Source organism: Cryptomeria japonica, chromosome 5 (assembly GCF_030272615.1).
Source record: "Cryptomeria japonica chromosome 5, Sugi_1.0, whole genome shotgun sequence".
Taxonomy (NCBI): Eukaryota; Viridiplantae; Streptophyta; class Pinopsida; order Cupressales; family Cupressaceae; genus Cryptomeria; species Cryptomeria japonica.
The window spans coordinates 370,123,856-370,150,563 of record NC_081409.1 but is presented as its reverse complement, the minus strand read 5'-3'; the positions used below and the strand labels follow the sequence as shown (position 1 = coordinate 370,150,563).

General features: G+C 34.7%; 1 protein-coding gene across 2 annotated transcripts; it reads left to right on the top strand.

Moving 5' to 3' along the window:
- Positions 1 to 5,271: 5,271 nt before the first annotated feature.
- LOC131034849 (elongation factor 1-alpha) lies at positions 5,272 to 9,525 on the top strand. 2 transcript variants are annotated; one of them, XM_057966450.2, is made up of 4 exons: positions 5,272 to 5,432; positions 7,538 to 7,880; positions 7,994 to 8,131; positions 8,251 to 9,525. In XM_057966450.2, the coding sequence occupies exons 2-4, from the start codon at positions 7,557 to 7,559 to the stop codon at positions 9,130 to 9,132; spliced, it is 1,344 nt and encodes a 447-aa protein (XP_057822433.1). In that variant the 5' UTR covers positions 5,272 to 5,432; positions 7,538 to 7,556; the 3' UTR covers positions 9,133 to 9,525. The 2 variants fall into 2 exon arrangements, with proteins under 2 accessions (XP_057822433.1, XP_057822440.1); XM_057966457.2 differs by having other exon boundaries at positions 5,294 to 5,448.
- Positions 9,526 to 26,708: the final 17,183 nt, after the last annotated feature.

The following is a 26,708-nucleotide window of genomic DNA, read 5'->3' as shown; positions in this document are numbered from 1 at the left end:
CAAAACAAGCAATGAAAATCAAAAGAAAACCCTTGCCAAGATCCTACAATAAAGATTTGTTAGTAATTTGGGTTGTTTCAAATGATTACCCCTTCTTGAAAGCAAACAAGTTAGGTAAATTTTAGATCCAAAAGACTTTGTGAAATAGGGGCCTTCGATAATGCGATTCACTTCAAAGACAAGCTGTACCAATTTGTGAGCTAGATCACAAGATATTAGCTCGAATAAACCAGATCTGAAATCAAAATGACGAAATGAAACCCTAAAAACTGAAACAAAACCAAAAATTGCAAGAACCAAACACAAATGCCTTTAAACCCCACAAATGCGGTTTTGAAACATAGACGTGACTCCGCAACACAAACATGGTTAAAATGATCACAAACGCGATTCGGGAACACATACGTGGCTCTGCAATTTGGAAAAATGTAAAATATTTTTGGTGACACATACGCGATTTCAGATATCACAAACGCAACAGAAAAACAAAAATGCGGTTCCAAAAGATGCAGATGCGAAAATGTCAAAATGCTGTCGAAAAATGTCAGATCTGCAACTTGAAAAACAAAAATCTACAACAAAGATGTTAAATGCAAAAGTGATAAGAGTCCCACTGGGCGTGCCAAAATGTTTATGGTAAAAGTGGAAACAACAATATTGAAAGAATAAATGAATTCAACCACAAAACCCTAGCCTAACAACAACAAAGATCCACCATAACATATGAAGATTACCTAAGACAATGCAAGTCAACAAAATCACAAAGATTATAATATTACATGTCCAATAGGGTTTGAATCTCCATTGATCTTATTTGATATATTTGCTCTAAGATTTTATGTGTGCACAAGAGCTCAACAAAGAACGGAAATGTGGTTGCAAGTAGGCTTGACCGCATATGAAAGTTTGAAAGCATAGTTGACTTGGGAGGATTGATAATGAAGGAAGTATCTCCTTATATAGAAGACACTATAAGAAATGAAGGGATGAGATTGAGTGGTGTAAAAGATAAATGGTCGGCTAGGATTAGAGTGTAGGTAAAAGAAATAAGAAAATAATAAAAGGGTAGGTAGTGTAGGAATTAAGAGATGAATGACATGTGTCATGAGTAGAAAAGGCTAATGAATTAATTAAATAAATAAATATTTGTTTAATTAATAGAGGATGTGGGATCAATTAAATAAATAAAATATTTATTTAATTTAAGAAAAGGATAATTTAAATAAATAAAAGTATTTATTTAAATGAGAAAAGGCTTAGAAGAAGATAAATGAATTAATTAAATAAATAAAAATTTATTCAATTAATAGAAGAATCAGACTTAAAATAATTAAATACATGAAAATATTTATTTAATTAAATAGGACAATTTTAGGTGTCTACAGGTAGTATTGAATATAAACCTGTCGTGACCCATCAACTATGCCTTTCAACTTGATCTTAGGCCTTGAGTTATCCTAGTCACTTTCTGACCTCGAACCATAGAACCATATTAAGATGACTAATTTAGCCTACTTCCTCTCCTGGGACCAATAAAGGGTGGTATTGAAATGCCATTTGGCTTGATCTTAGGCCTTGACTTATCTTTTGTGGACAAACCTTGTGAAGGAATCCTTAGGTTTTTAGGGCATTGAATTCTCACCAATGTTTGTGTTATTCAAGCTAGGATGCCGCTTCATCCACATTTGCTTGTGTAGACACTTCCCTTTGAGGTAGAATGCTCTCGAGTTAAGATTATTTTTATTACATCCCACAACTTCGACAAATCACTTTGTCCCGATCATCTTCGATGTAAGAGTGCTTGAGCATTAATATATTACTCTCTTTTAAGGATCGTTGCTTCTAGGCAAACCTCCAGACTGTAATTGCACTCCTACCTCCTTCATCACTCAACGATCACTTAGGGGCACACACACACACACACACACACCCAAATATATATCTATCTATATTTATATGTGTGTGTGGGCATACATATAGGTGTATCTATATGTATATATGTGTATGTGCATACATGTATATGTATGCGCGCGCTCACACACACACACACGTTGAGAGATATCCTTCTTGAGGCACTTACTTTTTAAATCTATTTCTCACATAAAAAGTGCAATAGATGCCTTTATAAGGGTATCTCTCAATGTATTAAATACTAGTTTCTTGTAAATGAGACACATAAGGGCTACACAAAATTCTAGTCGTTCCTACCACTTGTGGTGGTGAACAACAAAATTCCATTAAATTTGGCTTGGGTATCAACAATCAATACAAGCATAAGGTCTAACAATCACTAAAGCAATATATCAACATTGAAAACAAAGATTGTTAAATTTAACTTCACAACAATGTAACAAGTTTTTTTTTTTTTTACAAATATTTCCTACATTCTCATTCCAATAATTCATGCATGCCAAACATAAAAAAAAGAAGAAAACTGTCCCCCCAAAATGCACAAAATCCAATTACTTTATCTCGATTTTTTTTTTGGGTCGTTGATAATTAGAGTTTATTGAGAGTAAAAATAGAAATATTACATAGTTCTGATAAAAAATGTCTGTAAGCTATAACTGGGCCATCCATCTACCAAAACCTATCCCTATACCAAACTCCCCTCCTATAAGAAGCTTACATTTGTCTTCGAAACCCCCTAGATTCTAACAAAATTTTCAAACCCCATACACTAGATATACAAAATACCAAACAAAGGGACAACCTTGTCAAAAAACATCCTTACACCCAAGAACTACTTGAAAAAACATAATTACATGATCCAAATGTTTACATACAAAAAGTATGGTTTAGTAAAAAACCATGGTTCATAGTTTTTAGACATAACAAGATTAAATGCCAACACACCCATAAGAGCCTGTTGTCTTGAAAAGCCCGACCATTTTGTTTTTCCCCATCTTCGCACTCGACACCACCTTCAACTTCCCTACTTTTCCCATCTTTCCCTCCACACCTTGCGCATTACCCATTATCTCCACTTCCTTTTTTTGCAGAAAAAACTTCAAGGCGTCCCACACTATGGCAACTTGCACACAACACTCATCTCGGTTCACACCATGGCCCAACACATGAAGGGCACAAGCTCCCACAGTTCATCTTCATCACCATTTGTAATCCCTTCACGAATATCAAAGCCTGCACCCGAGACTGCCCACTCTAAAATTAAGCTCAACATGTAAGTCGTCTTCATGAACACATGCATTCATGACCCATCTGATTTCCTCCGCTCCTCAACCCAATTCTAGTCCCCAAGCAACCACCATTGAAACGATGTTGACATTCATCTAATACCTATGTTTGGTTAGCATGAATTTGTCAACCAACAAGGTCTCCAAGATTTTCACAAAGGTATCCTCTTGATACTTAAAGAGGGCCTTAATCCTTTTACTGAAATTGTCCCAAAAAATGCCAGCTATTGCTCAGGTTTAATTAGCATGAAGGTTGCCTCCATGCTTAAACAAAGAAATGCCACCTGCCCACAAAACCGCCCTCCATGCTACCTCCACCACCTTTAAATTCCTCTTCACATGAGCGACGTGACATCTCCCAACATGATTTCTATTAATTGTCACCTACAAGTCGCTGGGTATGCCCTCCTCTCGAATCCATGTGTGAGATTTTCGTGAGATCTTGGCAATCCTCCAATACGCTATCCACACATTCAAAATTTAAAGGGGTTGCCCATTTTGACAGGGTATCCACCACATCATTGTCTGCACACAAAACATGTGAGACCTCATATTCCTCAAAGGTGTGAAATAACTATTTTGTGGTATGAATATATTTGTTTAGATGCCATGCTTGGGCTTCTCCATTTTTTATTGCATTAACTATAATCAAAGAGCTCCCTTCTAAGTGATTTTTCATGAGGTCCAACTTCTTGCCCATTTTTAAGGCTTGAAGAGATGCTTGGGCTTCAGCCTCATTATTTGTTCCATCTAGTAGCTTTTTTGCCCCTATTGCAATAATATTTCCACTCCAATCCTGTGCCACATACCTTGCCCCAGATGGCTTTGGATTTCTTTTGGACGTACCATCAAAATTTACCTTATGCCATCCCTTACTTGGTTTGCTCCATTATCTCATCCTCCATAAATCAGATTAACTTGAACTTGCCCATTTACATGCCACTTTATCTTAATATATAATATGCAAGAAAATATAACATACAATTTTGCTACATTCTTATTCCAATAATACATGCATGCCAAACATAAAACAAGAAGAAAATTGTCCCCCAAAAATACACAAAAATCCAATTACTTTATCTCAATATATAATATGCAAGAAAATATAACATACAATTATCTTAATATAAGATTAAATTTAATCATGTTTATTAAAAATAAAATAACATTCAATATAATAATTATAAAATAAATCAAATATAAATTCCAAATTTTAAAAGCAATTATTAATATAAAAACTTCACCCTACTATTAAATGGCGTGGAAGACACAAAACCTAAAGTAAGTCGCGCAAAATTCCAAACATGAAAGGTGCAGATTCATTCCAAAGGACTTGGAGTGCGATCCACAGAGCTCGGAGTACATATTTCTGACGAGGAAATTCACTTTAACTTAAAACTCTTCCATTAACCAATCAGTGGTCAAAGTCAACACGCATTAATTATTGGCCGCACTATTCTACGCATGCAAGTGGTATTCATAATAGATTTGAAAACAAGTACATACATATATTTTTTATTAATTAAAAATAGATTTATCTTTTTTTATGCATTAAAAATATATTTAGAAAGCCTATTAGGCGGTGCATTAATAATTGGCTTTTAAAAAAACACCAAGTCTAATAATAAAACCTGAATTATATAAATTTTACAAAATTAAAAGTCGATTAAAATTGTTTTCTAAGTGGTGGTATATTAGGTATAGGATTATTTTAATATAAGAAATTTCTAGTTGCATTATGCACTTAAATGGAACCCATTATAGATTGCCATAATAAAAATAAATTAAAACAGCCAAGAATAAAGTTATTAAAAAAATTAAGAATAAAATTATTAAAAAAAAAAGAGGAAAAAAAAGCCAAGAATAAGAAAACATAAGGTGGATACCTAATTTAAGCGGAGATTAAAAATTGTCGGTTTTGCCGGCCTGTCGGAAGGAACGAATTTCTTTTTATGCTTTCACAAAAGGTTAAAAGATTCTTCTTCGAGATTAGCCCCGGTCAATCTCAGCCGTCCGTTGTAAAATTGGACGGTTGACACAAGGACTTAATCTCAACCGTTGAAATAAATATCGGACGGCGAGGAAAAGTAACCTAATTTCTAAGTGGAAGGGTTTGAGGCAAAAAGGCTATATCTTTGCTTTGCAGCGTTAAGAAGGGTCTCTTTAAGCGAGGCAATTTTTCTTCTTCCTTCGCCGCTGCGGATACTCCCAACAAGCTATTCTTCGATCTGCCAGGTGCGTCTGTATTAAGGTCTGGTACCTTGCTTGTTTGCTTGTTTGCTGTACTTTTATTTGCTTCGAGGTATGTCTTTTGATAGAAATGGCTGTTTTAGTTGATGTTTGGTAAGTCAAGGGGTTTGATTGGTTTCCGTTAGCGGATGTGCCGTTGTAGATCTTAATGGATCTTATTTAAGCTTCTGTATGGTTGGGTTATGAGGTGGTTGAGGTATGATTGCGGATTATGTTTTCGATGTATTTTGCTCTTGGTGAGGGTTTGTAATGTTCATTTTGTACATTGATCTGTTAGTTTATGACTCTGTTCTTTTACTGTATGCTCGATCTGGTTGTTTTTATTGTTTTTTGTGATTTTTGTCTAGGGTTTAAGGTTTTTCTTTTTGTTAGTTTTTGGCTTTGTGTTCTTATTGTATGCTCGATCTGGTTGATTTTTAAGGTTTTTGTGAGCTTTAGTCCAGGGTTTAAGGTTTTCCTCTTTGTTCCGGCTTGTCAGAGAAGATCTGGATCTTTAGGAAAAATAGATGAATTTGTTGCCTTGATTTAATTTTATTCTCCAAAGATCGGGCTTTGACTCGTTGCAACTCTCTCATCTGAGGAAATTGCAATTTCTGTTTGGTTGTTCTTGTTGTCATAGTCTATTTTATTCTTCAAAGTAATCACTTGTGGCCGATTTACTACCCCTTTTGAGTAGTTTTATGATGACATTTAAGTTGCTCCATCATTGCTTTTATTTTTGAAAACTATTTAACTTCTTGTTTTAATCAGGCACTTAAACGAATAGTATTATGATGACATTTAGGCTGTTCTAATACGTGGTTTACGATGGTCCTTATAGGTATCCAAGAAGATTACTGTTGTCTAATAATGTTCTGTTTTTCTCTGGTGCTTGTTTATTTATTAAATCTGTTGCCTGAGATTTATCCTGCAATATGCAGAAGTTTGCTCTGTTTTTAAGCATTGTCCGGAGTAATTGTTTTCAAATTTATCTATTATCTTATTAAACTATAGTTTTCTTCTATTTCTTAGAGGCGTTCCTTGTTTGGAATTTATTCTTTTTGTTATTGTTTTAATATTTAGATTATCAATTTTCTCCTTTTTGCTGTTTTAGGTATCCTCTGTTTTCTCATTTGATTTCTTTGTGTCGTTTTATTATACTATTTTATTAAATCTAATCTTCATTAGCATCTCTTTTAAAATAAATGCAACTCACAGACATTAATTAAATCGTCATTTCTATGAAAGTCTAGCTGGGCGTGATGTAACAATGTCTATTGATTTCTTGATACCTCGTTGCCTGTTTTAATTTCTGAGTTTGATATTTCTCCAAAGAGAACCTTACTTGTTTTCTTCATGTAACAAATGTTTATTGCAATATTGAATTCTGAGATTGATATTTCTTCAAAGAGTGACTTGGTTTCTTCCACCTGTTTCAGTCCAGGGGTGTATTTTTTTACTCCGTCTTTTAATCACTCAATTTTTTCTGTCCTCTCTGCTGCTCCTATTATATAACTAGGGCGTGGACTATTTGTGGTGTTTATTTGATGAGTATTATGTATTTTTGGTAGTCTTGAGAGGGGTCATGCAAACCTAACTGTGTTCTATTATTAGTAGTTGGAGCTATACTCTTATTTTTTGTAAATAGTATTTATTAAATATCATGTTCAGTGTCTCTTCTCTTTGAGTTAATTCCCACTTGTATCATGGATTATTTTATATGTATGTGACTTGACAATCATAATTATTTTCATGTGACTTGTGGGAAGAATCAATTTTTAAAAGTTACTTGACTGATAAACTTTTGGTTACAGTGCTTGATACTTTAGGTTCATGTTGTTTTTTTAGTAAAGGTGATTTATAGTCTCTAGTTGGTATGATGCCTCTATGTTAGCAGCTTTAGATATTCATGTGGAGCTCTATTTGCTGTCAGCGTTTGGGATTTATGTCGGGGTTTTCAAAACTCCTAGGTTTTAGGAAGGCACACACAAATCTTTAAAGAGGCATTGACAAAAGCTTATTTTTTGTTACTGAATTCTTTAGAGGTTATTTAATCACAAGAAATGCTGTGGGTGATATTTAACCTCGATGGCTTTGCTTTACTTTTGCAGTTTTTGACTACAAGAAACCATGGGAAAAGAAAAGACTCACATCAACATTGTGGTCATTGGTCATGTCGACTCTGGAAAGTCAACTACTACTGGGCATCTGATCTATAAGTTGGGTGGCATTGACAAGCGTGTTATTGAACGTTTTGAGAAGGAAGCTGCTGAGATGAACAAGAGGTCATTCAAGTATGCTTGGGTGCTTGATAAGCTAAAGGCTGAGCGTGAACGTGGTATTACTATTGATATTGCATTGTGGAAGTTTGAGACCACTAGGTACTACTGCACTGTGATTGATGCTCCTGGACATCGTGATTTCATTAAGAACATGATTACTGGGACATCACAGGTAAGTTATCAATGACCACTTTGTTGTATCACGATATTGATTTTCTTCTCACGACAGTTATTTCCAAGGCTGGTTGGTAACTTTTTCTTGTATGGGTGCAATGGTTTTGGTAGGCTGATTGTGCAGTGCTGATTATTGATTCAACAACTGGAGGTTTTGAGGCTGGTATTTCTAAGGATGGACAGACCCGAGAACATGCTTTGCTGGCATTCACCCTGGGAGTGAAGCAAATGATTTGCTGCTGTAACAAGGCAAGTTTCCTTCAAAAAGTGATTTATTTGATGTGTTATAATGTTTGTTCTATATCTGAATTACTTTAGATGGCATGCTAGTTTTATATTGAAGATAATGTATATTTTTGCTTTCTCAGATGGATGCTACTACTCCCAAATACTCTAAGGGTCGTTATGAGGAAATTGTAAAGGAAGTATCCTCTTACCTGAAAAAGGTTGGATACAACCCTGACAAAATTCCATTTGTTCCAATCTCTGGATTCGAGGGTGATAACATGATTGAGAGATCAACCAACCTTGATTGGTACAAGGGCCCAACACTATTGGATGCCCTTGACCAGATTTCAGAGCCTAAACGTCCTTCAGACAAGCCTCTTAGGTTGCCACTTCAGGACGTTTACAAGATTGGTGGTATTGGAACTGTGCCTGTGGGACGTGTTGAGACCGGAGTGTTGAAGCCAGGCACAATTGTCACTTTTGGTCCAACTGGGCTGACCACTGAAGTAAAGTCCGTTGAAATGCATCATGAAGCTCTGCAGGAGGCATTACCTGGTGATAATGTGGGATTCAATGTTAAGAATGTTGCTGTGAAGGATCTCAAGAGAGGATTTGTGGCCTCAGACTCCAAGAATGACCCAGCCAAGGAGGCTGCTAACTTTACATCTCAGGTCATTATTATGAATCATCCAGGCCAAATTGGCAATGGGTATGCACCTGTGCTGGATTGTCACACATGCCACATTGCTGTGAAGTTTTCTGAGATCCTGACCAAGGTTGACAGACGATCTGGCAAGGAGCTTGAGAAGGAACCTAAGTTCCTTAAAAATGGTGATGCTGGATTTGTTAAGATGATTCCAACCAAGCCTATGGTTGTGGAAACTTTCTCTGAATACCCACCATTGGGTCGTTTTGCTGTGAGGGACATGCGACAGACTGTTGCTGTTGGAGTCATTAAAGCTGTCGAGAAGAAGGAGCCAAGTGGTGCCAAGGTCACCAAGGCTGCTGCTAAGAAGAAGTGAAAGTCTAAGCAAACTGTGCAAGAGCTTAGGCATGCGGGAAGTGTTCTGTTAGTTGGTCTGTTGGGTTTCTGCACTTATGGTATGGTAATAGGTACTTTATTAGCTTGTCATATGCAAAACTGGGTTCTTGATAGACGGTGGCATAGTTCATTTATTTACTGCTTGACATTTTAGTGTTTGGAGATGCGCTTTTGATTTCTCAGTTGCGGGGAAATTTTTGATTTGTCTGCACTGCAAGGAAATCTATGCAGTCTGAGCAGAGGGAGGGATTTAAATAATTTTAATTATCATATTACAGTGATTTAATCTTTTTGATATTTTAGATTTATTTGAATGCATGTAAGATTTTTGGAAAATAGCAGTGAATTGAATCTTCATTGATATCTTGGCTAACACGGGTAATATTTGTGTTGAAAGTTTGTGGATTAGATGTCATCTTTGAAGTGGGTTTAGCATGTGATTGTTCATATTTTATTTGAATTGTGGAAGTATTTACAAAATCGATATTTGAATTATCTATGCACCATGTTCTATATGTGCTTTGTAAACTTTTTTAGCGAATTAGTATTCTTTGAAATGTCAGGTTTATTTGGTTGCATACAAAATTTCTGTTTCGAGAAATTTGATTCTTATGTTTTTTTTGGTTGCATGCGAAATTTCTGTTTCGAGCAATCTGATTGTTTTTCTGCCGAGTTCTTATTTTATTGTCTCTGCCATGCCACACATTTACGTCAAAGATGGTTCTTTTAAAAGTTAGTTCTTGGCTCCGTTTCTTTTATCTATGCTACATACTGACGGACCATTACTTTTGTGATGGTTTTTTCACCTAGATTTGAAGTTGCTCTTTGCTTATGTACCTAGTAGTGACACGTGCACAAATACAGACTTAGATATTTACTTCTTATTTACCTTTAGGTGTTTTTGAACCGTCATTTAAATGATTAATCATTAAACAGTGCTAGGCTAGAATGTCATTTCTATGAATGCGGAATATTTTCAGCATTATTCGAATGCTTTGTTTAAGGGTTTATATTCTCATTGTTAATTAGGTCATGAACTTCTCATTCATTATCAGAAGAGAATAATGTGATTGTGCATGTGTGAAGATTGCACTCTTTAGTATAGAATTGATACATTAGCCTTGAAAGCGAAATTTTCTTAAAACCGGGTACGACACGCAGGAGTTGATAATTTAATAAAAGTAATTTGTCTGTGAACATTTGAATCAGACTCGCAGATTAAGAATATAAAATTAAATGTATAAAAATATTTTGAGTTATACGTAGCCGTGATTGTATGTGGGAAGTAACACGCACAAATCTTGCTCTAGCTGTGCAGCAGTCTTTCAGAATAAAACAAAAATAGCCCTAAAAGCATCGCTGTTTAATAGTGTTACTAGATTCTTGAGACACAATTATTGCAGTCTCTTAAACGAAAATATTGTTCTCATATTTGAAATTTGTTTTCACGGTAGGCCAGTCTTCCTACAACTGATGCTTCTTTCTATTCACGATGTAAAAAAAAATATGGATCATAACGTTTATGTGGGCCGTGGGCCTTCAACCAAAATCAAAAGTCCCTTCAGAGCTTGCTGCTTCAATCTATATTTACAATAAACAAAAAAATGGCCATCAACCAAAATCAAAAGTCCCTTCAGAGCTTGCTGCTTCAATCTATATTTACAATAAACAAAAAAATGGCCATCAACCAAAATCAAAACTGCCTTCAGAGCTTGCTGCTGCTTCAATCTATATTTACAATAAACAAAAAAATGGCATTAAACATATCGGGATTTCATGGTTACCAGATTCTTGACTTCCACGCAACATTTTTGCTGGCTCTTAAACCAAAAATATTTGTTGCGAGTTGAAATTTGTTTGCATGCTCCAGACGAGTCTCTGTACAACTGCTGCTTAACCTAATTGAAATTGGATGCTGTTCACACAATACTGTTGCGGTTGAGATGAATGTGCTTAGATTTTCACATTAATATTCACTAAAATAACTCAATGATTGATGCTTGACAGTCTTCTATGCATGCAAACCTCCAGGTTACCTTCAATCCATCATACACGTTTTCTGTACACCGTCTGTTGCTGTACAATTTATATTTACTTGGAAACTTTCTTTTTCTTTTTTTTTTTTTTCATGTGGCGGTCCAATATTATCATCAGTCAACCTATATGCCCCGTAGGATAGTTGTTTTGAGCATGTGTAAACCCAACATTCCTTTTTCCCTAGCCTCCGCGTTCTCCCAAATATATGGAGTATCCATTCTCTTCAAGTTTTTACTTTTGGCTGAAATATTTTTAATTGGTAATTAAGAACAAAGTTTTACTTTGAAACTTTTTTTTTCCTGTTTTTATGTTTTCTCAATGTGGCGGTCCAATATTATCATCAGTCAACCGATGCTCCGTAGGATAGGTGTTTTGAGCATGTGTAAACCCAACATTTCTTTTTCCTTAGCCTCCCCGTTCTCCCAAATATATGCAGTATCTATTCTCTTCAAGTTTTTACTTTTGGTTGAAATCTTTTTAATTGGCAATTAAGAGCTTTTGTGATTCGCAGTTATTACGATTGCATTTTACCTTGATTTATGTTAGCAAAGGTCCATTCTATATGGAATTAATTTTGTTGGAACAACCGAACAAGTAATGCTTTTTGTTTCAGTGGTACTTATGGTTTGGCCCAATTTGAAAAGTATTTTACTCTTAATAACTAGTTTGTGAGTTTGGTTGTAATATGAATAGTTGATTACAAAAACTGTGTTACACAACTCAAATCAATTTTGAAAGCAATTGATCTTGAAGCTTTCATTTCATATTCACGTGTAATAGCACCTGATTATTATGCCCTTTCAACTCTTTAGCAAGTGTGTGAATTCCCTAAGATAATAACGTGAAGGAAATCATAAATGAATGTAATCACATACGGTACAGCTGGAAATTTGAAACCATCATTAATTTGTTTATGTTATCCATTTACATATATTTCTCTCTTTTAGTGTGTGACCGACATGTAACTCAAACGGAACCTTTTGGATAAAAACACATTTTCCTCTCATCGTCACGAGTAATGGCTCTTGGTTTCTAGTCTTTAGATCTCTTTTGACATTTGAAGTTTGAAATATTTGACTTCTTGTCTCATCATTTTGGCTTCTTGTTTATTTTAGTGAAAATGTCATTTTGTGACATTTTGGAGTCGATGCCTAATAGAAATTGACAATGTTTGCAATGAGGGTACCCGGCAAGTTCATTTTAATCAGCATCACTACTTTTCATTTATTAAATACCTGTTACATGGGTTATCAAGTAGTGGTAGAATGCAGTTATGCTTCGACTAACTTTTCATAGTTATTGATTATGCACTAATAGAAAAAATTTATTTGCATTCTTTTTTTTAGATGTGTCTATTTACTAAAGTATAGACAGATTTGGAAATGAAAATTACTCGGAACTTTGTTCTTTAACAAGATTAGGATGGTCTTTAATACTAAAAGCCCTTTAAAGCCCTTTAACGGTGAAACCAAACAATCATTAACAATTTAGTCAGTAAGGAAATTTAAACTATTTGTACGGTGTCAAGAAATTATTTGATGCATTTTTAACACCGCATTTATCGTTTAAATTGAATTATATTTTGGTGAGAACAGAAGTGGATTTATAATATACGTTACATTTTGATACCCTATTAATTAGTGTATGAGATATTTTAAATCTCAATTCTATAAATAAGCGCTTCTTTCAATTGAAAGGACAAATCCATGTCAAAATGCTTCAATGACATGAAATTTTGCTTGTGTATGCTTAATGTAAAATTATGTAATGTATATCTAATCAATAGCATGTGGAAATTCCAAAGTTTGGAGAGCCTCTCTTTCATTATGGATTAATTAGGTTTGTTTTGTGAAAATATTTTAAATCTTTGTTCAATTTTTTTTTTCTATTTATGTATAAGTTGAATATGAGGAGTGATTAGTACGAGAGAATATTATACACAATTAATCTAAATCTTAGGTTTAGGTTTTATTATCAACAGCAAGGTTAATAGATAATTGGCTCTCCAAACTTGTGTATTTTTTGGACAATAGATAATTAACTTTTGACGTAGAATGTTAATTATATGATATGGTCAAATATGTAATATTTTTTAAACTTAAAACACAAAATTATATATTAAACAAGAGAGGTTTCTATCATGTTGTGTTGTAGTGAGTTCTATCAATTTTGTTATGTCTAATTAATTGAGTGATGTTAGAAGTATCATTTAAGGAGACTATACAAATTTGAAGTTAAGTTTTATCAATGTATTTTTTTTTTTCAAATATTAACTTACTTTGTCAAATAGATAATAACTACAATATTGTTAGGATCATTGGAATTTGATTTAATGAATTAAATTATTGATTATGAGGAAAGATAAATAATATTTTTACAATTATTGAAAAAATAGAAAATTAAATGTAGATTATAGGGTTGTTTCTCAAAATTTTTAATTCTACATCTTCATTTAATAAATATAAAATAGATAGATTAAAAATATATTATTCTTTAACTTTTATTAAATATAGATTCTCTTCTTATTTATTAATATGGAAGTTGATTTAAAGTATTGTTGTTAGAATAATTAATTTGTTAATATTTATTAACATAGTGAAATTTGTTATAACAAAATACCATCTACCACCATGCCGGTGTTGCTCAGCCTTCGACCTCCTTTGCTGGCATTGCTAGCCTTCGTTGCTAGGCCCTCCACATCCGCCATTCCTACGGGGGATTTGGGGGGTAAGGGTTCCTCCTGTCCCTGTCTACAAGGTGCACGACCTTTCGATTTGAGGCAGAGTGAGGCTTGGAAGTCTCGGCTTGGAAGACAAATTTTTGGTGAGTTCATCTTTGTTGCTAATGCCATCTCAGTTAATCTAAAAAATGATATGACAGAGGAGATTGCTTATAATGCGTCTATTCTCTCTTTAAATGGTGTGATCTGTCGGTTTAGGGGTTTTTGGCCTTCTCTTCCTCAGCTGCATACCTAGGTCTCTGACTAATGTTAGCCTCTTATTATTGGTAAAATCCATATTTTCCCCATGGCTAAGGGGTTTTTTGTTGCTAAGTTTGATAATTCTCAGGATAGAAACAAAATCTTTAAGTGATAATTTTTTTAGCTAGGAGGATTAATTTTTGTTAATGATCAAGCCTTGGTGCCCTGATTTCAACCCTCCTACTGAAATGTTTTATAAGATTCCAACTTGGGTTAGGCTCCCTAATCTCCCATTGCATTTATGGAATGATTTTCTTTTAGAGGAAGTGGGTAACGCCCTGGGAGCTTTCTTGATGATAGACGATGAATCCTTTGATATCTTCCACTCCACATTTGCTTGCATATTGGTTGATTTGAATGTTTCAAAAGGGTTGCCTGCTTAGATTTTACTTAGATCTTCTAAGGGTTTTGGGGTCCAAGCCTTGGACTATGAAGGGATTCCCTTTTGTTGTAGAAGATGCTTCAAAATTGGTCATGCGGTGGTACATTGTGGTTTTGAGAAAAAAACATCCACAAACACATGGTGGAATGGCGCTTCTCATCAGCATTATACAATCACGAAGAAATCTGAACAACCTAGGAGTTTTTCAGATGTGGTTGCTATGAAATCACAGGATCTTAGGGCATCCCCTGTTGGGGTTGCTGAAACCATGCAAGAGTCTCTAGCTGAAACTCTTAATTGTGAGAGTAAATTGGCCTTAGGATGCTATTTCTGGAGATAATGCTTTGGCCATTAATTTTGGTGGCCTTTCTGATAAAGCCAAGCCAACAAGGATTTCTAATTTTGGTGGCCTTTCTGATAAAGCCAAGCCAACAGGGTTTTTTGAGTCTATGGTTGCTGGCTTTCTATCACAAAATAATGATGCGCTGGGGTGGCATGACATGGAAGCGCAAGTGGAAGAGGGCTGGATTTCTGTCAAGGGCAAGAAAGCTAAGTTCTCTAAGCCCTCTTTTGATATGACTCTCCGCTCCCACAAGAGTAGCTCGAAATATAAATCATGATGGTTCTTGTTAGGGGGCTGGTTTTTTGTTGGCTGCAAGCTGCTCTTTTTGCGGCATTGTGTGAATGGCCGCAAACTGTCCTTTTTACAGTATTTTTTCCTTGGTTGTCTGTACTTTCAGGTTGGACAACTTTTTGGTTGTGGGTTCCAGATCCTTTCAAAATCTGATTGTAAAGAGTTTCGGGTCCCTTCAAAACTTGTTAAATATTTTATAGTTTTGCTTATGAATGATGTTTAAAAGTTAAACAAAACAACTTAATTAAATAAAAAATAGAATCATATTGCAAATCTCTTTAAACAAAACAACTTAATTAAATAAAAAATAGAATCATATTGCAAACCTCTATCAAATATAGGCAATGACAAATGGTAATTAAATTTCCTAATAAGATGAAATTTAATAATTATGTTTGAACCTCAAATAATCAAAAAATAGAATTGTTGATAATGTTGATCAAAGAGTGATAATGTCAAATAAGAATTAAAGCTCTAAATATGATGTAATTCAGTAATTACATTTGAATATGAATGCATTTAACTTTAAATTGATGAAAGGCGTTAGAATTTATAGACTTAAAAATATAATTATTCATTATCCTTTATTAAATGTTAAATATTAATTTTTAATTGTTAATTTTAAATCTCAAATATGATTAAAGATATTCATTGGCTCACAATTTTTTAGATAAAAAATAATATTTATCAAATAGGACAATAAGTAATAACATAAAAAAATTATACTATTAACTTTTTTTACAGTTAAATAAAAAAATTAAAAGATTTAATAACTTACATCGAACATAATTATAATTTTTTTTTTTTGATATTTTACAAGAAGTTTGAGAAAAAAATATACATTATAATATTTGATCAGACTATTTTAAGTTTTTCCCATTGCATAGAACTAAATAATTCTTAAATATGAAATAATAAAATTAAAATAAAAGATTTTCTTAAAATAAATAAAATAATCGATAAAATCTAACTAGATAACATGGAAAAATTCATAAAAATGAGTGTATAGATAGATATATTAATACCTTTAATACTCTAAATGTTCAAATGTTGGTCTATTTTGTGTACTTTTATTAATAAATGAGATTTTAATATATGATTTTTATTTTTTATTTTTTTTATGGATAAAACGCAACAAAGTTGCAGAAGGTTTCTATTAATTTTAGTAGAAGATTACATGAGATTTTAATATATGATGATTTTTATTTTTATTTTTTTATGGATAAAACGCAACAAAGTTGCAGAAGGTTTCTATTAATTTTCGTAGAAGATTACATCAAGAGGGGTTGGCGATTCAAATGTGGCTCTAGGATCCCAATCTAAATTAAAAAAATTAACCATCTTTAGGAAACTCCAATTGGCCAAATTCTCTTGACATTAAGGATCAAGATTGATACCTTTAGCTCCTACATTCTAACAGGCATCTACATAGATATTTTCTATACTATAAACTAAATTAGACTATAAAATATGCAAAAACTTCATAATATAGACAACATAAGGCTAGTGGGGTTTTAATCATCAGCAGGGGCCTTGCATTTGAGTGCGACTGTGCGTCATATGGCTTATTTATAGCAAAAGCTTCAAGCTTTCCTGATTGCTCAGAGAAAGGAAATTAATTTTCATAATGGCAGGACATGATGTCTTCTAATCCCTCCATACGATATGCTGAAGAGGCGATTGAATTGGTAGCTACGTGCAGACGACACTCCATCTGTCCTTTGCTAATGGAAAACAATCTGTCAATAACTTGGGCCACCGTCGACAATTTGATTGATGACAAATACCAAGTTGCGACGCAAGATTTATTGCTACAAGTATGCAATTGAATAATCTAGATATTAGAGAAGATCTCCTCATTATTACAGGGATATCATAACCCACAATCCAAATCTTAGTCATATTGATGACTTGTCACTTGTTAATACTTAGTTGGAGAGCCCCTTTCCACCTTGATAATCAAAGCTCCAAAATATCCCTTGTTGACATATAAGAAACTTTCTCCTTGGAAATTGCCCACTAAAACCTGCGAGCCAAAAATCTAACTAATCATTAGGGTCAATTATACCAAAATCAATCCCATCCACCCCCAAATTAGACATCTGATCTGCAACTTTGTTTGCCTCCCTGTATACGTGATTGATAGTTAAGGCTTCAAAGAAATCAAGCAATTCTAATGTTCTCCCTAGTATTGCATTAAGCTTCCAGTTTGGAGTTGCCTCAACCTTTGATTGCATTGACCACAATTGCTGAATCTCCTTCTATTTCAATGTTCTAAATCTCCAAATCCTTGCAAAGAAGCAAACCTTCTATGAGAGCCTTGAACTTTGCCATATTGTTTGTATCATCCTCTAGAGGTTTAGCTAGTTTGGTGACCACACACCCATCCCAAAAATGAATAACACATCCTGCCCCTGAAGCCCTAGGGTTACCTCAAGAAGCACCATCAAAGTACAACTTAAACCATCCTGGTTTAGGTGGAGGCCATACACATTGTGCTCTTTCTTGTCTCCTCTCTAGATCACTAGTGCCAAGGAAAGGTGGTATCTTTAATCCATGCCAATGCCCTCTGATCTTCTCGTCCCTATTGGTAAATTGGGCCTCTTTTAGGGGACGAGTCTCAATTCTGCTGTTTACAAATTTCACTATAAATGCTTCCCTTTTATTTATTAGTGACTTCCACTCCATCTTCTTTTCTTGAAAAATTCTTCGAATCATCTCCTTCCATAATTCCCACAAAATTATGGAAGGGCAAGTAATCCTAAGGCTGCCATAAAGGCACACCTTATTCATCCTGGGCCAACATTTAAATAGACTCAAGATATCATTGGGGAGTGCAGTAATCCATCCCAATTTGGCACACAACCACTTCCAACACTTTTGAGAAAGAAAAATTTAGTAAAATATGATTGATTTGTCTCCTCATCTTGCTCATAAAGGCCACATCTAGATGGACCTTCAAATCCAATTTCCTTATTCATCCGGGTCAACATTTAAATAGACTCAAGATATCATTGGGGGGTGCAGTAAGCCATCCCAATTTGGCACACAACCACTTCCAACACTTTTGTGAGAAATAAAAACTTAGTAAAATATGATTGATTGTCTCCTCATCTTGCTCATAAAGGCCACATCTAGATGGACCTTCAAATCCAATTTTTTGAAACCACTCTGCTATGAGGATTCGGCCTTGAAGAGTTGCCCAAGTAAATATTTCTACTTTTGGTAGATATATTTTGTCCCAACAAAGCTGGGTTGGAATCTCTGTTTGCTAAAAAATGTTGTTTCTTAAAAAATCCCTTATATCCATCCTTAGAATTATAATTCCCTAATTTTTCTCCCAACCAAAGCAACTTATCCCGACCATTGTGAAATGCTAGAGACCCGTTTCTCAAAATGTCCTTTAGCTGTGTTAAATCCTCTCTTAGAAGTGGGAGTTCCTCAAAGGATTTCCATTTCTGGCCAATGGTTGGATCATATTTGTAAACTCCACATAATATTTGATGTAAGGACCCCACTCATGCTCCAAGAATTCTCTAATTCTCTCAACATCCATGATTTTGGATATGACCACATAACCCCCCCAAGAATGTTGCCAAAACAAAGCATTACAACCATCCGCTATGTCCTAGGATAACTACTCTGTGATAACATCTTTACATTTCATCATAAAGTTCCATACTCTGGAACCTTTTGGTGGACTAGCAGTTCTAAAGAATCCACTAGGACTAAAATCCTCCAGTTATTTACCTTGTAATATTTGGACCCACTTGAGGTGAGATTCCTTATACATCTTCCATACTAGTTTGGTTCATAAGGCCTTGTTTTGCTACAATTTTTCTCTCAGCCCCACACCTCTTACCTCTTTGGGTTTGCATATTTTATCCCAAGCTATCATTGCCATTTTCTTTTCTTTTTTTAAACCAATCCTTGCTAATAAATGTTCTCATCTTTTGGGATAGTTTAGAATTAACCCCAGCTGAGAGGGAGAGGCACTATTTTTGCGGGACATGAATTGAGGGGTCGAGCTCCTTGAATAGAATACTTGGGACCCCACCCCCCAATAGAGTTTTTGTTAAATTGGAAAGGTCGCCTCTCAATTGTTGTTAGACTCTGAGAATCAAGTATATAGGTAGAGAAAACATGACAACCTTAAGCATAGTCACTTTGCTAGCCCACAATAGCCATCTACTTTTCGAGGAAGCTATCTTCCTATCCATCTTTTCGTCAATTGGATCCCATACTTTGGTCGATCTGATTCCTTTCTTATTTGATATAAAAGAAGAATATTTCTGATTTCTTTTGACTGATCCATTACCCTGAAGCCTTCAAATATTAATTTAGGAACTTCTTGAAATGCATTGCATCCTTCTTATCCCCCACCTCGAAGAGCATAATATCATTACCAAACTATTGATGATATATAGCTCTGAATTAGTTACCTTATTTCCTCTTATTTGATCTAACTCTCTAGCCTTCTTAATATGACTCTTCCTAGAGCCTCTTCCATGATGATAAAGAGAAAATGAGATATTGGTTCCTTCAAGAAAGTCATTTACTAGGACCGAGAATCTTGGACTATATATACAAAACAAAATCAAATTGATCCATTGTCTACAAAAACCAAAAGCCTCCAAACACTTACAAAGAAACCTCCAATCAACTTTATCATATGCTTTCTTGATATCAAGTTTGATTAGCATGCTCAATTGTTTACTGTTTTGTATTGAATGAATAACTTCTTAAGCTATTATCACTCCATCTAGAATAGATCTTCATGGCATAAAACTGACCTTCTCTTTTGAGACGATGGAGAGTAGAATCTTTTGCAACATATTTGCCAAGGCTTTGGCCATTATTTTGTATATAGTGTTGCAGAGTGAAATAGGTCTAAATTCATCCAGGCTCAAAGCATTTTCCTTCTTAGGTATCAGTGCAATAAAGGTATTATTAATCTCTCTCAAAAACCTTCATGAGTTTATTTTAACTTCCAAAACCTCCACTAGCTCAATGTCTAAGATGTGCCAGAGCTTTTGAAAAAAGCCATCCAAGAATCCATATGGCTCAGGGGATTTATCTGGGTGCAACTGCTTTAGGTGTGCTCCTCTGAAACTAAACTAGGTATATTCTCCAATAAAGATAATTGAGCGTTTATTTTGACCCATCCTAGTTATTTAGAATGTTATTGAAGAAGGAGATAGATTCCATGACAATATCTTCTGGATCTTCTATGGTGCTACCATCACCACCTCTTAGTTTGACGAGTTTATTAATGCTTCTTCTAAGCTTTGTGCTATTTGGGAAAAACCAATTTTTTGGTCTCCTTCTGCCAATCATGTTTCTCTGGATTTCCATCTCCAAAAAAATTCCTCCTCAACCAACACCTTTTCATATTCATAAATAAGTTCTTTTTTCGTTTAAGTATCTTTCTGGATCTATTCCTTCTTTATTACTTCATCATTTAGTTCCTCCATTGCTACCTCAATGCAATTTTTTGTTGAAAATATGTTTTTAAAGTGCTTTCTATTCCACTTTATTAATTTTTGTTTGATTGATTTCATCTTGGAGACAAAACAAAATAGATTTGACCCCTCAAATTGATCCTCCCTCCACCATGTTTCTATTAGCTCAAAGAAGTTGTTATCCTTCATTCACATCTTTTCAAACTTGAAGGGACAATTTTGAGGCTTCTTGTCCCCTGTAATTATCAGCTGCATAAGAAAGTGATCCAACCCTGGGTTCTTTAGAATGGAGGTTTTTATTCAAAAAGGGAAGGTTGCTAGATCTCCCTTGAAGAGAAACCTATCAAGTTTCTTGGCTATATGACTAAAACCCAAACTTCTGTTGTTCTAGGTAAATATTCTGTTCTTTGTTTCCAGTAATAGAAGATTATTCATATAAACCCAATTTTTGATATCAATCTAAGGCTACAATTTCTTTTGAATCCCTCCCCTCTTCTAAGACAAATGAAGAATAACATTGAAATCCCCCCCTCTAATTGTATGAGGGAATGGGGTTTGATTCATGAAAATGTCTATCTCACCCTACAACTCCTTAATGGTTCCTATGGGACCGTAAATATTTATCAACACAAAACTTAAATTGGTCTAGACACATCTTATCACCCCTCCTAACAAGTGGTTTCTTTTGGCTAGAACTTCAAAGGAGACTCTTCTCGAGTTCCAGAGGATGACTAAACCTCCAGATGCACCATCTACTTGAATTGTTTTTACTTCCCAACTTTTTAATCTTTGTTTGAATGTTGTCATTTCATCTTTAGTCAATTTTGTCTCTTACAAAAGAATTACCTTTGAATTTTCTAAGGAGATACCATGCTTGACCAAGTGCTATTTGTTAGGGGCATTAAGGCCCCTAACATTTGACATTAGGAGCATCATGGCTCCTTGGGAAGGATCCCTTCCCTGCATTCAACAAATTGGTAATTTTGGCTTGATCTACTACTGCTCCAGCCAACAATCTGAGTTCTAATAGTATTTTTCTTGACTTCCCACAATCTAGTTTATCTTTATTTAGGTAATATTGACAAATGCCGAGGGTCTCTTCTACCTTAAACCCTTCCTCTATTTCTTGATTATTAGCTTCCCCAAATAACAACTCTTGTTCTGCTTCATTAAATCCATCCAACTCTAGAATCTTTTGAATTAGTAATTGTTTTTCTTTCATCATTTCTTCATCCTCCCCTACTCTTGGTTGGGACAGTCTTAGGAAATCACAAACCGCCTCCAATTCTATTAGGAGTGGGGTTTCTTCTTCTACATTAGTCTCCACTTCTTCATAATTTTGAATTTCTCCTACATGTTCCAATGTAGGGCTTATCTTTGAGGCATTCTGCGGGGCAAGTTCTGAGTTATTCTACTCCAAAGCTCTCTTATTTGATTGCTTCTTTGGATCAATACTATTGTTGTTTCCCATCTGCCTATCTTCAAAGGATATTAAAGATAGTTGTAGGTTGATTTCCTTGCTAAGAGTGACAACTTCACTACTGAGTTGAGCAAGCATCTCCTTGTTTTTTGCCCTTTCCACTTTCAGAGGGATGTCTCCCATCTTATCCAGAGATTGAAGCTCTACCAATTGAGAATCTCGAACCACATCAAATTTCATGTTACCCTGTATCAGCTCCACTAGTTCTCCTTCCTTAAGATTAGTGTCGAAGTCCATTTGCAGGGCATGAAGTATGCTATCTTTGGGACTCCCTAACTCCACGAGCATACTTCTTTTGCCCTTCCTTTCTGTAATGGGTGGGTTGTTAAGACGTTCTCACCATCACTTGCTACTATCAATGGTGCTTTGTCTAAAATGCCTGCTTGCGGCCTTCCAAAATCCGAATTATCAATCTGAGCTTTTTCACCTGCCTCAAGGAAATCCATCCTAACTTCCTCAGCATTCAAACTGACTCTTGAACATCTTGCCTACATTTTTTCCCTTAAGAGACATTGGCCAGGCTGCCTATCTTCTAATACTCTCACTTTTTGAGACCATCTCCCCAGATCTAATACAATTTCCAATTCTTTGTAAACACCAAGGTCTATATCTACCTCCACATATAAATTTGCTACATCCCCGTTTTGCCGTTAAGAAAATTCCCTTCCACCCTCGGGAAGGTACCTAGGGCATCACCTATTTTGATTAGGGCTTCCCCATTCCAAAATTCTACGGGACTAATCCACATTGGTGATTTTTTAAAGTTATATTTTGTTGGAACAAATTTAGGAGTCCAATTTATCCTATGAAAACTAGATCCTTTGAAGAAAATTGGATTCCCATACAAAATCTCAAATTTTAGATTAGGAGTTTCAATTTGGTTGTTTGCCCTATGGATCCAACCTTCTCCAAGCTCCATTTGTTGTTTGAAGAGGAACCCTCGATACTCCATTCGTGGGAGGACGCCATTGTCCCGAAAACTTTACCAGACCTCTCTTTACCTTGCTCCAAAGGAATTTGATTTAAAATGATCCGTCGTCCCTCTTGACTGCTTGCTCCACTTCCGAGTGGAATTATATTCTCTCCTGTTGCAAAGTGTGGGGTATCCGAATCACTGAATAAAGTTTACTCTAGATACTAGTACTGAAATTCTTAACAATTCACCATTACATAAGGAAATAACATCATTCTGATATCTTTTCTAACTCCATTAAGCATTCACAACCACATTACTAACTATGCAAATTTCGTTATGAAGCTCAAGACTTTCATATTTCCATAAAAAGCCAAAAATGCAAAAAGTACAATTTCACATGTTTTATAAACACTCTATTTAAATCAATACACTCTTTAGTAGCATTACTAAAATCTAAAATCTTATGATTTAGGCAAAGAAAAGGGAAAGAGAGTTTGATAATCAAACTATTTCCTACAAAGGCACAAGATTAACAAGATCACACTACAAGCTGAAACTTCTCACTATAAGTCTATCATTTATTTGCACGGTTTTCATTTTGCTACTGTTTTAGAAGGATGCCAAACAACCTAACAAGACATTTCCAATTATTATGGTTGCAACATAATGTTCTATTTTTCCAAACATCAGAGATCAAAACAGGTAATCTTATCGATAATGCAAGACCTCTTGAGAACACTCACTACTTTAATACAATACAACCATATATCATAATTTGCAACCTATCATTGAAGATTCAAGGTACGGTAAGAAGTTAAGCGAGGATCTATCAACTAAATAATACACATTTATGCATACACATCAAACAAGCTTTTCATTCACACTTTCTAAACATAATAAGACAATTACATATATCCAAAGGCAAGTTCAATGGAGCATTGCTAAAATAGATCCTCAATCAAATTTGTTTAAAGAAACACATAAAACAATCTTTCGTGGAACACATTAATACACTCTCGAAGCTACTATAACATGTTCCCTTTTGATACTTCTTTTACAACCTAAGCAGTTTCACAAAATCAAACTATTCGCATATTAATGCACCTTAATTAAGATAGAATTTAACTATATTACTCCTATGAAACACATGGAGAATTCTTTAATGTAAACATACAATTTTTCTCAATATCCAATATGCACTTTCAAACCAAAGCCCTTTTATAATCTAAAAACACATAAACGTTATAAGGCTCACACAAGGGCTCAAGAAAACACAACCTTTCTCTTGCAATAAGAAAGCTCACATAAGAGATAAATACACATATAAGAAAAAAAACATTTAATTTATAGAGAGAGAGAGGAGAGGAAGGTTGATAATCATTCATTTTACTACAAAATAAGCATTCAATATTTACCATACAAGTCCTTCAAGTGGACAAAACTAAGCTAGATCATACTCTTAAACACACACATTTCATACTTTTTGATTCAAGACAACACTAACCAACCCAAATGGATTAGTCAAAAGAGTAAAACAATCAATAAGGAAGGTACATACGAATCTCCTTAAGAATAAGAGAAATCATAGACCAAGACTTCAATAAGTAGACAAAGCACATATAATCACTCCAAATCACCAACATCAAGAAGGTGAAAACAAGGTGTGAACACACATGTTACACACAAGTTAAGGTCTGCTCAATCACACACATACAAAAAGGAGGACAAGCATACACATAAGGTTGATACACCACACACCAACTAAGGGCACAAGCGAAACCAGAGATCCCAGTGTTTGCAACTTTGCTCTGATACCAAATGTAATGCCCCGTCAGGAAACCCCGAAGGGACAAAGCTAAGACACATGAATGGAGTGCAAATATATATTTTTAAAAATAAGACACAACATAAAGATACAATAAGATATCAAAGTATAGATTACATAGAGAAAGACATCAACTAACACCTGAAGAGTTTCCCAACGCGATTACTTAATTCCACATTTAACTTAACTTACGCTAATTAATCCAATAAGCCAGTTGTATTAATAACGAGAAAATTCTTAAACAAGGATAATTTATTTTAGCAAGACAAAATATAGATCACAAGATAAAGTTCATCCATTAGGGTTTATTCATACCTTTCCTTCATACTTTTCATTAAAATTTGAGTCATGCATCTAATTTAACAACACATTTGAATTTCATCATAAACTAACGAAATCTTTCCATGCATACTTAACTTCCTTAACAATAACTAAATATATTCCATTATTCTAATCTACATTCTTTCATGATCCAATTTACTGCATTTAAAGATGACTACATACATGCATTTACAATTAATTTCATCTAATCCACTTACACATTCTATCAAAATGCCATCCATACATGCTAACACTAAAACATGAAGCATAAGAACAAAAGCAATACAACACCAAATTGATATCGGAGTTCACCCCTAAAGGGCTACATCTTTGGGTCTGCTCAACTGCAAGACCCCTCTGATCATTTAAATAAGTTAAGGGTACATAAGTTGATAATTCAATGATGAATGGATAGTACCAAGCCGGTACTGAGAGGGGGGTGAATCAGTACAGACAAAAACACAATCTTAAACCGGTTTGTCAGCAGACATTGTGCATTGACAGACAAACAGTAACACCGGTCTTTAAACAGAGTACAACTGACAAAACTCAGAACAACCAAGACAAGCATAAACCGGTTGACACTTATCTTCTCATACAATCTAACACTTCATTTCCATTTCACCCTATTGCATGAACAGGTAATCTATCATCAAAGATATATATATATATATATATATATATATATATATATATATATATATATATATATATATATATATATATATATATATATATATATATATATATATATATATATAAACAACTAGATCAACATGATTCACCGCTTGACAGAAAACAACATAGCATCACATGAAGAAGACATCACATATGACACATATTTTTCACGTGGAAACCCAACTGGGAAAAACCACGGTGGGGATGAATACCCACAAGCTTGTTTTTGAACTCTTTAGAAGTCCGCTCTGTTAGGAGCCTTGTCTGGTTAAAGACTGATACAATAGGTTCTGTTAGGAATCGATCTTGTTAGGGATCACCCTATTAAGGGATGGCTAGAATACCCATTTAAGGGTTAAATCCTGTTAAAGGTTACCTTGTTAGAGGATTTTAAGAGTTCAATGGTTTTGAGTCACCCTGTTAAAGGATTTATAGCAAGCCAGTTAAAGCTACCCTGTTAAGGGATTTTCCAATTGTTGAGGTGGTTAGAGATCAACAGGTATTACAATGATCTGGTAGTAGCACTCGATGCCAATGCAGATCTACTTTAGCTCCTCTTCACCTTCTGCACTTACACTCTGCAGGTATCACTTCTCTCCTCTGGTCTAGCAAGAATCATGTATCTCTTCTCTTGGATACACACACACAACTTTTGCCAACCACCTCGAAAAAAAACACAACATCGACCTTATAGGAAAATAGATAGGTCGGTAGCATAAACCCTAAACCCTAAACCTATTAGGTTAAGGAATTCAAACGGTTCAATCCTAATCGTTGAGCACACTGCATTAGATGCAACAGTCTTGATCCAATCTCAAGACATTCTCTATCGTTTGTTTTC

What these genes read in the sequence shown, in the direction of transcription:
- LOC131034849 (XM_057966450.2), top strand. Translation starts at nt 7,557, where the DNA reads ATGGGAAAAGAAAAGACTCACATCAACATTGTGGTCATTGGTCATGTC. An exon ending in TGATTACTGGGACATCACAG is followed by an intron (nt 7,881 to 7,993) that starts GTAAGTTATCAA and finishes TGGTTTTGGTAG; the next exon opens with GCTGATTGTGCAGTGCTGAT. An exon ending in TGATTTGCTGCTGTAACAAG is followed by an intron (nt 8,132 to 8,250) that starts GCAAGTTTCCTT and finishes TTGCTTTCTCAG; the next exon opens with ATGGATGCTACTACTCCCAA.